Below are 15,601 nucleotides of genomic sequence, written 5' to 3'. Positions count from 1 at the left end.
AATAGTACACTGACACTTTCATTTAAAAATTAAGAGTTTGATATGATTATGTAAGATATGTAAACTTACAAAAGTGATGTGTTTAACTGTCATGGACTTCTGTTTGCAGACTGGAAAAGAGTGAGTGGTTTAAAAATGTAAGTGAGGGTTGTTTTTGCAGCCTCATCACAGTGCAATAGAGATATTTCATATTGTGTGACTGTTGACTGTGTGACTGGCATTTTGAGCCTCAAGTAATGGTTGGGAGGGAAGGAAAGGTCTTAAAGCCTTGCTGGAAATTTGGATGTAACTAGAAAAGGTGTGATTTCAGTGATTTCTATCATTTATTCTCTTGTTATTGGATTTCATACCACAAAATCTAATGAAACATGATTTTGATTTGTTGACTTGTCCACTTTCTTTTTTCTCACGTATAATATGAAATGAGAGTTCATCTTAATTTTAGGTTTTTTGGAATCTCCAGTCTTAAATGTCAAATTCAAAAAGGTTCAGTCACAACATGCCGAAATCACTTTCCCAGATATTGGTTGGGTGTCATTGTTTAAAAGAAGGCCAGCATCCTTTATTTTTTATAGTACGTGTTAATGGTCCTCCTGGGTTCCATGCTACATATGTTTAGAAAGCATGTCTGCTCAGCTGCGCCAGGGCAAAGTTCGCAGAAATTTCCATAATCTTGAGCTCTGTGGTACTGATGGGGAATGTAAGAGGCATGTTAAGAGATTAAGGGCTTAAAGTTAGCAAAATGTGACTTGGGAGAACTGGCACTTAGCTTGAGGTAGGTCCAGGACTTTTCCACAATTGCAAATAGAACATTTCTATCTACCAGTCTATTTTAGAGCAACCTTTGGGGTTTATTGCCAATACAGACGTTATTTTACTTGTTTGATAAAAATATTAGCAACCAAGTGTTTGCAGAATATATAGTGCAGTACCACTCAAACCAGAAGGATGAGCACATGCTTGCAGTAAATAAACGCTGCTTTGCAAGTTTGTCCAAGCATCCTGAAGGGGACACACATTACAAATCTTTCCTTAAGTCCATTTTTTTTTTTTTTTTTTTTTTTTGTGTGTTAGTACATTTCAATTGCATGTCTGGTGCTGGCAAATAACATGACACAGGCAAGGCGTCATGTTAGACCTAGTATCTGTACTTCAGCCAACATTGCAAGTCTGGCATGTGGTTGATATTATGATTGGCAAATAAGGGTTTGCACCTCTGTCTTGATTCACTGTGATAAAGAAGAAAATGACCTTACAGACAAACACATAAGTGGTATTATCTCCATACATAACTAAAGTCTGGTTTTGTTAATCATACATAAAGCAAGATGATGTCCACTTGCCTCTCCTCTGAGAGCCACAAAAGCTTGGCTGAGTACAGCAAAGCAGATTCTGGACCTTCTCCATCAATGCCTTCTTCCATTTCTGTTGTGATCTTTTAGTTGTGAGGGGATGAAATGCAACTAGGTTCTCATTATTTAAGGGATCAAGTTTAAGGGTTTATATATCAGATCCATTTTCAGTCAACACATCATAGAATTTTGGGCTCTAACGAATCTAATGAACATTGATCTTATGGTATAATAAAAGGTGGGCAAGCTGAGTGTTCATTCCCAAGCTCCTAAAATGTGATTTGCAAAATGTTTGATTTCCTCTTGAAAGATCTGGAAAATCCACAATTAAATGTGCACACTTTTTCAGTGGTGAGACTTGGTTGTTGCTGGTGTTGCTTTTTGAGCTTAATTTGATAATGGTTATTTTCTCAAGAATAGACGCAACAGATTAAATGTCTTACATAAAGCTGTTGGGGAAATACAACTTCCTCTCTCCTCATTTTCTCTCTTCTACAGCAAATGCATTTTTATTCTCTCTGTTCATTTGACAAGACAGCAACAATACGGATACCAGGTATTGTCAGTAGCAACTGGAAGCATCCAACTGTGAGGCCTAGTCAGCAGAAAAAAGACAAATATGCAACAGAATAGAGGCCATATTTGGCCTGCCTGAGCTTACCAAGGTAAATAAACTGAGAAAATTGTAAAGTCAAATTCAATTTCTGTTGATGGATCAGAGGTAAGGTCCTACATGGCAGAGTCACCTGTGTGATTTCAGATTTCCATGTCAGCCGTGTTTTGGTGCTCATGCAAACCACGGCCATCAAAATCCAGTAAACCCACTGTCAGGAGAATTGATAATATTAATATGATGATTTCTTCTCTTTAGATCGAGATTACAGAAACGCCCAGGTTGCCTCTAGAAGTCCTCAATGTTAACAGTTCAACACCATAAACATACGAAGAGATAAATAACAGAACACAGCCCAATAAAATAATATTATTTTTGTGAATCAGTCATATAACAAAACTACATTATTGAAGACAGCGCAAACTTTTGATAGTTTAAGAGTTTGTTGTATTTAGATACGGAATGAAATTCTATTAAAAATGAAAAGCCTACAGTTAATAAATGCACATTTATGTAGATTGAACCTACACAATAGTATAATAATATTTATAATATAAAATAATTTACTCGTACCATCAATTTTATCACTGAAATAAAATGAACGGAGAGAAATTAAAACGGCCTCACGGCCTATATATATATATTTTTTTTTTTTTCCCAACCCAGTTTAGATGAAACCATGCCCACTTCCGCAGTGATCAGGGTTAGGGGTAAAGCGTCGGTCGTTCTTTCTTGGCCTTCGTCATACGGACGTAGGCGTGGTTTCATCTAAACTGGGTTGGAAAAACGAAAGACTCGGCCCCACGCGTTTCGCGTGGACGAGCACGCATGACGTTCGCGTTCACGTACGACCTTGTTTTTGTTGATGTTTAATTTGAGTGCGGCTGCGCGTTACCCAATGCGTTCGCCGTTGCTGACGCGACCTGGCAGGGGAAAAAAAAGAGTGTGAACCCTCTGGCTTTAGCTAGCGACTCTGTGGAAACTGAATAGGTTGTGCAGCACCAGTACAGCATTGTTTGGGAGCCCACAAGAAGAGCTAACAATAGGAGTTCAGCGATAATCTTAGCCAGCGACTAACCAACCTCTCCCGTATGTGATCGCCCTCCCTCGTCGTCGGACGCTGCCAGCGAGGGCCAAGGAACAAAATAGCATATCGCCATTATATGATCCAGTGTCCAGCGTCACTTTTACCCTCCATGTGGGTGAGGGAACTGTGTGTGTCAGATTATGGCGAGAAAAACAGTTAGCAGGAAAAGGAAGGCAGGAGAGCTCAAGGACCAACAACAGGTAGGCGGAAACCGGTGCGGATTCATATTAGCTAGCCAGTCAGTGTTGTTAGAATGCTAACTAGCACTGGGCTAGCCAGATTTAGCCGATACACTCTGAGAGAGAGACAGAATATTGATGACATTTGAACAGATTGACTAATATTTTATATTGGCAAAACATACAGTAAACAATCACAATTGTGCCCATGGTTAAACAACAATACAGCGTGTTTCTAATTGAAAGTCCGTGCCCGCTAATGTTAGCATGACGTTACCCAACGGTAGTCCGTTATCAATACAACAGCTAACGTTAGCCAAAGGGCTAGCTACGTTATCTTATTAGGGCTATTATTCAGTTGTAATTACGGTAAAATAACATATTCGTAGGCAAATAACACTGACAGTCCTTTTTCGGATGGGGTCATCACTTGTCACCCTCAAGTGGCCATTTAAAATAGCGTTACTCATCATCAAAATACTGAATTTGCCTTAAAGCAGCCAATTACCAGGCTAAGCTGTAGTTTCTTAACTACGTTCGTACCTACGTTTACCTACCTACGTTGACGTTAGCTGAAACGTTAACTTACAGTTGGATAGCTAACATACAGACTAACCGTAGATAATGAAATGGACCTTCGCTGAAAACACACTGACTACAGCACTCCTCATCAGCACGAAGATCTTGCCTGTGCAGTCAGTCTTCAACACAGCTATCACACAGCAACATATGCTTTGACATAAACCAGAGGGTGGTAGGCAGTATCGCGAACTTTGTTTTTAAAATATTATACCATCTGCTTTTACTGCATTGCATGTCAGCATTGTCAGGTCATATCTCGGGCCTGTAGGGCCACCAGCAGATGTGAACCACATCCACATTAACAGAGCTATTTTTCAGTCTACTAATAACTCAAATCAGACAAAACTAAGACTACAAGAAAAACACAAAAGAGACCATTATTGAGATTTAGTAAATATAAGTACTTTTTGTGTTTTATGTTTTTCTTTTCCTCCGTGGCTGTTACAGAACTTTTAATTTTTCAATGTTTCTTTAAAATTCTGAATGCCTCCAAGATTGATATCTGTATGATTAGCCACTGGTGTACACTTCTTTCCAATTGTTTGTGTATTCAGCATTGGTTGAACACATTTAACATGAAATAAGTCATCCATCTGATGATGTTTTCATTTGATTACAGGACCAGCTGTTGTGGCAATTTCTCTCTTTCACGTGTGAAAACTCACATTTTTTAAAGCATTTTGACAGATTTTAGTGACAATAATAGTGTATAATATTTATAAAACTAAAGCAAAATGACAAATTCACAGAATAAACTAAACTCATTTTTTTTAAAACTGTGCCATGAACTGAGGTTGTAAATTAAGTGAAGAAGAGATTTAATGACATAGACCAGGTTTGTTTTTTATTTGCCCATAAAAGGGTCACTTAGTGTTGCAAAGATTAGATGCACAGATGGACAGGCAAAAGTGTGCATCTTATTTTTTAGTCCGCTTATCCACTTTTTAACTGTGTGTGTGTGTGTGTGTGTGTGTGTGTGTGTGTGTGTGTGTGTGTGTGTGTTTGTTTGTGAGAGTGAGACAGAAAGAGAGAGAGAATGTGAGAGAGATTTTGTTGTGTTCCTGACTAGTGACAATGCAGTCAGTATGGTTTTATGGGGTCTAATGTCTAACCTCAGGTGTAGTCTACACCTCCACTATAGACAGTCATTAATACTGACATACCTGAGGGAAATGTATCAAATTCAGTCCTATTGTGTGCACTAGGTCTGTATTGACCCAGCCTGACAAAGTGTCAATAACATTGTGTGTGTGTGTGTTTTTGCAGTAATACTCTCATGATTCACTAATTTTCTTAAATCTGTACCAGTGAGCTACATGTGTGTCCACAGTCCTCTGGTGGATGGGTATGGCTCAGCACAGAGTTGTTGTGATATTAAAATAGGGACAAAGAAAAAGATGTGATGGAATTAGATCGTATCATTTTAAGACTTATTTAATTTTCATATTATTTTTGAATGTGCCATTTAATAACTTAATTGTAAGTTAACTTGTCCACAGTTGCATGTAAAAGATAATTATTTTTAGTCTCTGAAACATTTTGGACCTGAAAAAAGTCTTAACCCTCTCAAGGTTCTAAACCCTTTTCTGTACTTTTTTCCACAGCTGGGCTGGTGTCAGGCACCACACAAGCGGAGTCGTGTTTCTTGTTCGTCACGTCATGCCCAGCAGTGGTGGTGCAGTCGGCGCTCGGTGGTATGTGCCCTACGGGGGAGGGAGTTCAGACCTCAGCAGCAGCATGAGTTGCGGCTCCAGCGGAGCTTGCGGGGCTTTGCAGCCGGCAGGCTCCCTGGCATCCTTAAGGAGAGGGAGTTCTCTCTGGGGCGACTCAACAAGGTTTTTGCTTCACAGTGGCTCAACCACCGGCAGGTGGTGTGTGGGACCAAGTGCAACACGGTGAGATGTCATTGCGTTACTAACCTGCAATTATTGATTAGGTATTCCCACATAAAGACCCTTTTCACAGCAGACATTTTGACTTGTCAAAACAGGAAAAGCGTTGGTGTAAACGATAATAACGATGGTTCCGTTTCATTCAAGTCAGGGTCAGACTACAGGAGTTTTAAAATCCTTACCGATTTTGAAATTGGGTTGTATCACGCACATAAGGAGAAACTTCACAGATTATTATATGTCTTATTTCAAACATGCTCACACGACAAGGTTTGGAAAATAATGGTGCATCACACACTACACGATATTATTAAGATTATCGTGCCAGAGGGAGCAATTGGGGAGCAATGCACACCCTCACGTGATCTTATGTGGGAAGTAGATGTGTACAAAGTTAAGACTGTGGTGCAACAACTTGCTGTAATGTTAGCGATACTTTGCTGTGAGAAAAAACAAAAGCAGAAGGCTAAATGAGCCTGGATGAGAAAATGGTTTGAGAAACGCAGTCAACACAGGTTGTCTATTCTTCAGCAAGAACTGGAGTTGAGATTTTAACTTTCAGTATTAATATCTGAAATCTGTAGTATGCTAGCTAATGTTAGCCTCAAGTGCTAGAATGTTTACTGTTGCTTGCCAACACTATTGGCTGCTCCAGGACTGACATAATCATAATTGTAATCATCCCAATTTTTAACTCCTAAAAATCAAACATGTTTGATAGTAGCCAGGGTGGCCCCAATGAGTGCGTGCAATTCGGGAGGTTTAAGACAGGATCTGTAAACCACTCACCTTAACAGATAATCCAGGCTGAACATTGGTACTGACCAAAGTCCAAGACCAGATTTCTCCTCCGACTGTCGGGAGGGGTGAATCGGGGTTAAGTCAGACCAAAACTCCTGTAGTCTGAGCCCGGCTTAAGTGTAGGTCATGTCAGTGAGTAAGCATGCACAATAGCAGAGCCCTGGAACTGGCTGACAGTGGAATACAGCCATGATTAATGTTATTATTTCCATGCAGACCATGGAAATCTATATAAGCTAGCCAGTCAGCTATGTTAGCATGCTAACAAACACTGGGCTAGTCAGATTAAGCTGATATACAACCATCAGCCACAACATCAAAACCAGTTACCGGTTTTAATGTTGTGGCTAAATGGTGTATATACTATACAGTATATATACAGTGGCATGAAAAAGTTTGGGCACCCCTGGTCAAAATTTCTGTGAATAGCTTAACGAGTAAAAGATGACCTGATTTCCAAAAGGCATAAAGTTAAGATGACACATTTCTTTAATACGTTTGAGCAAGATCATGTTTTTATTTCCATCTTTTACAGTTTCAAAATAACAAAAAGGGAAAAGGGCCCAAAACTTAAGTTTGGGCACCCTGTATGGTCAGTACTTAGTAACGCCCCCTTTGGCAAGTATCACAACTTGTAAATGCTTTTTGTAGCCTTTTTATCCTTTTTGTAGGCTTTTAGTTCAGTGAGATTCTTGGGCCGTCTTGCACGCACTGCTCTTCTGAGGTCTACCCACAGATTTTCGATGTTGTTTAGGTTGGGGGACCATGAGGGCCATGGCTAAACTTTCAGCATGCGCCTCTTGAGGTAGTTCATTTTGTATTTTGAGGTCATTATCATTATACTGCTGTAGAAGCCACTCTCTTGTCATCTTCAGCTTTTTTACAGGCAGTATGATGTCTGCTCCCAGAATTTGCTGGTACTTAAATGAATCCGTTCGTCCCTCTACCAGTGAAATGTTCCCCCTGCCACTGGCTGCAAAACAAGCCCAAAGCATGATTGATCCACCCCTGTGCTTAACAGTTAGAGAGGTGTTCTTCTCATTTCTCAACCCTTTTTTCTCCAAACATACCTTTGCTCATTATGGCAAAAAGCCCTTAATCAGTCCACAGGACTTGTTTCCAAAATGCATCAGGCTTGTGTACATGTTCCTTTGCAAACATTTTATGCAGACTTTTGTGTCAGGACGCAGGAAAGGTGTTTATAAAGCTTTGAAATTTGCATCACTTGGCCTTTCCTAACGATGATTGTGAACAGGCCATAGCCCTAACAAGCTAATTAAGGTCGGAGACCTTGGTGTGTATAATACAATACAATACAATACAATACAATACAATACAATACAATACAATACAATACAATAATAGACATACACACACGGCATGAAAAAGTTTGACACCTCTGGTCAAAATTTCTGTTACAATGAATAGTTAAGTGAGCAGAAAATGAACAGATCAAGATGAAACATTCGCGCACACACACACACATATAAAATACTATAAAAATCTGTGTCAGAGGCAGAATTTTGATGACATTTAACAGATTAACTACGACATTATAGTGGTAAAACATACAGAGAACGAAAGAATCAAAATTGTGTAAACAGCATAATACAGATAATACAGCCTGCTTCTGTTTGAAAGACGGTGCCTGCTAATGTTAGCATGACGTTAGCCAGCAGTCGTCTGTTATCAACATGACAGCTAATGTTAGCTACGTTACCTTATTAGTGTTATTATTCAACTGTGATCTCGCTAAATTAACATTTTCGTACATAGATAACACTGAAAGTCCTTTGTTCAGTTGCAGTCATCACTTGTTACTTTCAAGTGGCCATCAAGAATAGCGTTACTAATTTTCTGTGCCTTTCCTGCTGTCACAAGTCAAAATGTTTGCTGTGAGAAGGTTCCACTACCTCTCAATCTTTCAAATTACTTTGTTGCTTTGATTCAGTGTTTCTTCACAAAAGTCATCTTGTTTTCCCCCAGGAAATTAGTTGGCCTTTGCAGAGTGATGTAGCACCTCTCTTCGTTTTGACCGAATCTTAATATTGATATTTGATAAAAATCTAATTCCTTCAGACGTTAGTGGAGGCAGTCTTTATTTCATTTTATTTTCGTTTTTATTTTATGTGTCTCCACCATGAAACAATTTGGGTAATCCGGCTTAAGGAGTGAACCAAATGTACAGCATTGTAGTTGGGGTGCCAAATTCTAATCTATGACATACATGACAGAATTTCGGGTGAAGATAAGGGTTTCAAGTTAGGATTCTATGTCTGCGTATTGCAGAGAATGTAGGCCTGCAAGGGTCACAAGGCTGTGATACACAGTGTGCATTGGGGTGGTTTGCAGTTGAGTGTGAAGCAGTCTAGACTCTGGCCATGGTACTCTGTTGGACATTGGTCATTTGCCGCTGCAGAGTTGGCTATTAGTTACTGCCTCAGGTGAAGGAGTTCAGATGTTTTGAGATAATGTTCATGAGGTGAGGTTAAGATTGAGGGTAAGATCACTAGGTAGAGTAGTGAACCATCCCCAGTTTAGCATTACTGTACCTTCAAAAGAAAGTCAAGGATTTATTGGCCTTAAAAAGTAAAAATGGAACAGTATTCAGCAGTTGTCCACAGTTTTTTACATCCAGATTTGCTTTGGTTTATTGTTTTGAATAATAAATGCAGGCTAATGGTACTTATGCACTAGTATTTCCAGGAAAGAACCATGATGAACTATCTATTATGCAGCTGGTCAGCATGCGTTCATTCAGTAACTAATTTTTAACATTAGGGTAATAGCCATACATTTGATTCTAAAATGTTTATATGTGTTGAATATTGTCAGCCTAGGCTTTTCAATCAGATCACTGGAAACACATATTAACATTTATCTGTCTGGGTCTGGCTCAGGAATTTTCTCTGTTTTAACTCCTGAACATGTTATGCTAACCTCATGCCTTTCCTCCTTTTACCTGCAGCTTTTTGTAGCCGATGTCCTGACAGGGCAGATAACACGCATTCCCATGCTGAAGGACAGGGAGTGTCATGTTGGAGGATCTGGAGTGGTGGGTGCGGTGGTGGCGGGCCAGCATTACCACCCCACAGGAGGCTCTCGTTCCCGGATGGACCAGCAGGGCTGTGGAATCCACGCCATTGAACTCAACCCCTCCAGAACGCTGCTCGCCACAGGAGGAGACAACCCCAACAGCTTGGCCATCTACCAGCTGCCCACACTGGATCCTGTTTGTGTTGGAGACGTAAGTGGTTTGCATCGGTTTGGGTTTACAGACATCCAGTTATGGTTATGTTTAATGAGCCCACCTGTATTCGTTTACATGTGATTCACTCAGACTATTAAATGACTATTGGACTGTTCATGCACCAGCCTGAGCATTTAAGTCCTGTATGCATGGCTCATCCAGGGAAGGTTTTAAGATGTATGTTTTGACTACTTGGTCAATATTGTTGAAAAGGCTTAAATAGTGTAATATTGTTAGATGATTTGTCTGTGATATAAGTTCACCTGTTAAATAAACTAATAAACTAAACAAAAGTAAGCCAGTGTTGGTTACCAGGCCACATGCTTTTTGGCCTCGCCAGCAGAAGGACTGTAGAAATGCTCTGTTGACTGGTCCAGCACTTTGGTCGAGAGTGAAATATCTCTACAGCTATTGGATAGATTGCCAAGAATTTATTAATGGGCCAGGGAGGAGAATAACCTTTTTGATCCACTGACTTTTCATCTAAAGCCTTTACAATTTCAAAATTTCCACTTGTTCAGCACTCTGTCCTAGAAAAGATACAGAGGACAGTGGTAATTGACTTCCCATCAGTCTCAGCCGTACTTGACATGAATACGGATGGATGTGTGTATCATATATTGTGCCAATCATTTTCATTGTTGTTGAAACATTTCAGACAGGCAGACATTACTGTCCCTGTAGCTGTTAGTATGGCAAAAGAAGGTAATGAATTACATCATTGCAAAAGTCACACACTCAGCAGTTGTCATTTATTCATTTAAATGACAGGGGCAGGGCATATTAATCAACACCACTGTAGATCTGCTGTTGTTTGCCAAAGGCTACTTTTAAATCCTTCTTACTAAAACAGATCTTGAAGTCACTGTTAAAGACACCAATAAGACAGATAACATTTAAATCAAAGCAGAACCAGGGTTGATCAAAGAAGCACAGGCAGAGTATTCAATATGAAGATACTTGGTTGATTCTTCATGCACCATGGGTGCATCAGCTGTTTCGCATGTCAATCTGAAGCACATAAGGTTGTGAATGACTTGCTTTGATTTGACAAAGTAGCCGTTTGTTTTTCAGGATGGCCATAATGACTGGATCTTCTCTATAGCGTGGATCAGTGACAGCATGGCGGTTTCTGGTGAGTTGTCTGTATGAGCTAAGGTGTGTGAATGAGTCATGACACAATGAACAGTACATGCCAGCAGAGGTCCTTCTTTATTCTCAAGGTTTCTGATTCCAAGTCCGTCTTCTACATACCCTGATGACAATTCTATCTGTTGAATGAATAGTTAATGAATAGACTAGGCATTACTATTCATATATTGTGTGTGTATTTCAATTTGTAGGGTCCAGAGATGGCTCCATGGGCCTTTGGGAGGTGACAGAGGAAGTAATGAGCCAGGCTGAAAGGAGTCAGAATGAGGAGGCAGTACCCTCCTACGCCCACATCTCCCACCGTGCCCTCAAGGACATCCCAAAGGAGTACACCAACCCATACAACTGTAAAGTCCGCGCTCTGGCCTTCAACAACAACCATAAAGTAAGGTTCCTTCTGATGCATCTGTTAGGAAACCAGGTGGCTGTGTTCTCTGTGTAATATTTCTTACAGATAAGTGTTAATTTGCTGGGTGATAGTTATTAGGAAAACACAGGATATGAGAAAGAGATCATTTGAGCTGGGGAAACTACATGTAATTTTATAATGATAACTATTCATGAGGGTTAATGATTAATGACTTGTCGGGAGACTGGGGTAGCCCATTTTATTTGTCTACATGATATAGGAATGTGCTGTTGTAGGCTACCAGCCTATTTGCTCAAACAAAAATGTGTCGAGCTTTGTTTTAAGTATAAAAATATCCATAAGACCTGCTCTCTTCAACTTAATCAAAATCAGGCGGAGTGCACTTCTTCCATTCATCACTCGTTCGGTGAGCTGTATGTTACACGCAACAAGGATAAGCAAACGTAGTCGTGGGAGATAAATGTAAACACCTCACTGAGCTAGCAACAAATGGAAGCTATGTGTTTACCAATATTTTTGACATATTTAGTTAAGAAAACAAATTTGAAACATGCTGAGCTTATAGATGGACAGCAGAGGAATGAATTATGCTGCAGGTGTGGTTTGAACACTTCCTATGTATGTTTTGATGCATTTTTAAAAAAAATGCTTGTAATCAGCATTCAAGCTGACCAGAGGGACATTAACAACTTTTACAATGTCTTTTCAAGCCTACAGGGGAGTGTTTGATCCTAAAAACATTCAGGTTAAGGATGATTAGCTAAATTCTTGCAAAAAGTTAATTGGGAGTACCTGTTGTTTCCGGGTTCTTCTCCACACACCTCAGCTTTGGTCATTGACATCTCTACGTCCCATGCTGTTTTTCCCTTTTCAGGAACTGGGTGCTGTGTCCTTGGATGGGTATTTCCACCTCTGGAAAGCTGAGCACAACTTGTGCAAGGTAAATAACAATATATAGTTTGAGTAACAATCATTATGTAATGCATTTCCCCTGCATACGTTGTATTGGGTCATACGTTCAACTAATCACGAATAGGGTGATTACAACTTGCTGCAAGTTGTATTTAATTTTATTATTTTACAATGCCAGTTCAGTTTAATGAATGAGATCAGTTGCCAACCGAAATACTAAGTATTCCTCTGATGTTCTTAGATTTTCTTACACTTTTCTCATTTAATGGAGATTCACAGTGGCATTCCCCTGGATAGCTGTGGAACTTGACAGCCATGCATACTGACGCTCATGTGTTCAAACAGTACAAAGAAAGAACTGTTCTTGACATCATTCCTTAAGTGTTGGCAGCTAAAATCCTTACATACTTAACATTCTATTGTGTTTCCCTCTAGATACTGTCCACCAAGCTGCCTCACTGCAAAGAGAATGTGTGTCTGGCATATGGACAGGACTGGTCGGTGTACGCTGTGGGTTCTCAGGCCCATGTCTCTTTTCTGGATCCACGGCAGCCTACACACAGCATCAAGTCTGTCAATTCCAGAGAAAGAGGAAGTGGTAAGTGATCTTTAAACCTCCAAAAGAAGCAAGCAAGACAAGCAGAGAACAGCTGACCTCCCTAAACAACTCATTGAAGATGTTTGCATATTAAATACCTTCCCCAGTTGGCTAAAAGAAATTAATTAGTTGGGCATATTATGAACGCACAATAGTTGTGGCTATACTGTAATTTCTGTATTCCTAAAGTATGTGTCAGCTCTTTGTGGGTAGACGGTGCTACAGTGACTCCTAAAGGCCGTAGCTTTTAAGTTGGAAAGAACAAACAATCAGGGAGGGGTGGTGTTTACTTTTGAGGAGCTTTGCATTTAAGACATCTGTGTCTGTGTATGCAGGGATCCGTTCAGTGAGTTTCTATGAGCACATCGTGACAGTGGGCACCGGCCAAGGTTCACTTCTCTTCTACGACATCCGGTCTCAGAGATTCCTGGAGAACCCTTTGAATCCAGCCGGGGGGTACCGGAAGTGTCCATGCCCAGGAGATGGCATCCTCAAGCTCACTACTGGGAAAGGCTGGCTGGTACACTTTTTTGTTTTTTTATTTCGTACACGTCTCCTGTATTGAAAAATGAAGCACTGAACTGTAAGGATTCTGACAAATGTAGTAGCATTGAAGCTACAGATTACTTACATAGTCATAACTTCTCCTTTCTTCCCCCCATAACCTCCCTCTCCTGCTCTTCATCTCTCCGTGTCGCTTTCAGAATCACGATGAGACGTGGAGGAGTTACTTCTCAGACATTCATTCCTTCCCTAACGCGGTGTACACCCACTGCTACGACGACTCCGGCACCAAGCTGTTTGTAGCAGGTGGACCTCTCTGTTCTGGTCTACACGGCAACTACGCAGGACTGTGGAGTTAGCCTCTTTTTCTCCTCCATTGCTCTATCACTACACCCTCGTCCAGGTTTTTACTTAACCAGTCCCTCCATCCCTCTCCCTCTTCAAGTCCATTGTGAAATCGTTGTCCTTGGTCTCCCTCTTGCTCACTTCATTGTCACTCTGTTTTGCTCACATGTGGACTCAGGAGCATGATCTTGCCCCCATTGTATCACAGCTTTGAATATTGTTCTTGTGTATGTTTGTGTCCATCATTATTTTATCCCTTTTCCTGCAATTATTCCTTTTCTCATTTCACCTCAGCTACTTGGTTTTTTTTTTTTTTTTTTTTTTTCCCCTCCCCCATATAAAAATGTACAAACAGTTAACTAGTATTCTCAAGAGCTACAAAGTCTGCCACTGAGGAACTCAGAAGAGTTTTGGAAAACATTAAGAGTAAAGTTATACGTGTTTTCATCATTTAAAACATTCACATCCAGCCCACAGGGATTAGGCTATGGTCTTTTGCTGGCTTGTTTTTTGAACGTAAGGATAGTGTTTACTGCTGCTTCCTCTGTGATAAATGACAGTGTCTTTGTATAATACTTGTGGAATTCTCTCCAAAAAGTTCCTTTTCATTCTCTCACTGAAATGGATGGCAATAAAAGAGAGGCAAAGAGGAAGGAGGACTGAAGAGACAATTCATTCTGAAGGACTGAACCAGAGTGCAGTTTGACGTTTGATGGAGAATATTTACTGTTTGGAACAGCCCGTCCTGTCCCACAACACTCACAAAGAACTTCTCTCTTCTCCCGTCGGAAGTAAAACGAAGAAGCCAATCAAAATGGGACTTTGTGTTCATACTTTTCTCACTGAGATGATGTAAAGGAGAAACATCAAGATTGCTAAATGCGGTGTTGTTATGCTATGAATTAATCTCAACAAATGCTTATTTTATTTTTTTGACTCTGTGTGATTTGACAGGCATACCCCTGCCAATATTCTAATTTGCTTTATTTGTATTTATTTTCTCCTTTCTCTGTCATCTTTATTCAGTTGGTCAGGGGTGTTTATATCTGCTTCTTTTGAAGGATATGTTGTCTTTTTTGCCTTTTGCTTATGTTCCTGTTCTCTTTGACCAGAATGCTTTCAGCAGATTTGTCTAGTAACAAGTGTTCAAATTCTGATCTGTAACCATTCTTTTATTAGCCCTAAGATTTTAAGTTTGGCAGCAATTTGTCATCAGACATGCTGATTAATAGATAAAGCAGCCTATAATTACATGATTGAATCCCCCCGTGATTCTGGGACTCCTCCACAGGAACCGCGGAGAAGATCTGTAGTAGCTCACTTTGATCTTCTCAACCAAACAAGAAGGATGCAAGGAGGACTAATTAGAAATTTTGGACTGTACACAGGAGTTAGAGGCTACAGGCACATAGATTTGTTGTTGCAGTTGTAAAATGTCCTTTTTCTTTCCCTCTTTTTTGTATCAAGGAGTGAGTGATTCTTTTCCTTGTTTGGTAGAGGCAGGGTAGGCTTGAGCTCCGTTTTTGCCTTCCTCAAGTCTTTCTGTGAAAGACTGCCACAGGCGATCATAGTTTTCCTTTTCTACATGGAACTTTTCTCCAGTTTTCATGATAATGACAGATTGAAAAGCAAAACCCCAATTACGACCACGAATTGAACAAATAACCAACACTTTAAAAGTGTATTTTATATATAAATGTGTATATGTATGTGTAAAATACATAGGGACAATTGCATACATTTTTATGTATATGTCTGAGAAAGTGTGTGGATTGATGTGTCTACTTGGTGATGCCCTGTTTTTTTTATACACGCCTCATGAATGTTTTTACAAATGACTGAATCTGAGGATATTGTAAGATAAACATCTGAAAAAAACAAGCTATTAAATCTTTAAAAAGACTAAATAATAAAAATAAAATGTATATTGATGTAACATTTCTTTTTGTCTTGAATTAAAACGG

At 39.8% G+C, this 15,601-nt stretch overlaps 1 protein-coding gene and 1 long non-coding RNA gene across 2 annotated transcripts in view; both read left to right on the top strand.

Moving 5' to 3' along the window:
• LOC120807367 overlaps window positions 1-15,601 on the top strand; it is a 245,226-nt gene that overhangs the window by 146,868 nt on the left and 82,757 nt on the right. The gene's annotated exons all lie outside the window — the stretch shown is intronic.
• On the top strand, window positions 2,833-15,573 carry dcaf12 (DDB1 and CUL4 associated factor 12). The gene is made up of 9 exons (XM_040159299.1): window positions 2,833-3,252; window positions 5,418-5,708; window positions 9,475-9,753; window positions 10,831-10,891; window positions 11,100-11,293; window positions 12,153-12,218; window positions 12,626-12,788; window positions 13,124-13,308; window positions 13,493-15,573. Exons 1-9 carry the CDS (start codon window positions 3,193-3,195, stop codon window positions 13,649-13,651), a joined length of 1,458 nt encoding a protein of 485 aa, XP_040015233.1. The 5' UTR covers window positions 2,833-3,192; the 3' UTR covers window positions 13,652-15,573.

Source organism: Xiphias gladius, chromosome 21, assembly GCF_016859285.1.
Source record: "Xiphias gladius isolate SHS-SW01 ecotype Sanya breed wild chromosome 21, ASM1685928v1, whole genome shotgun sequence".
NCBI lineage: Eukaryota > Metazoa > Chordata > Actinopteri > Istiophoriformes > Xiphiidae > Xiphias > Xiphias gladius.
This window is presented reverse-complemented; position numbering and strand designations above follow the sequence as displayed.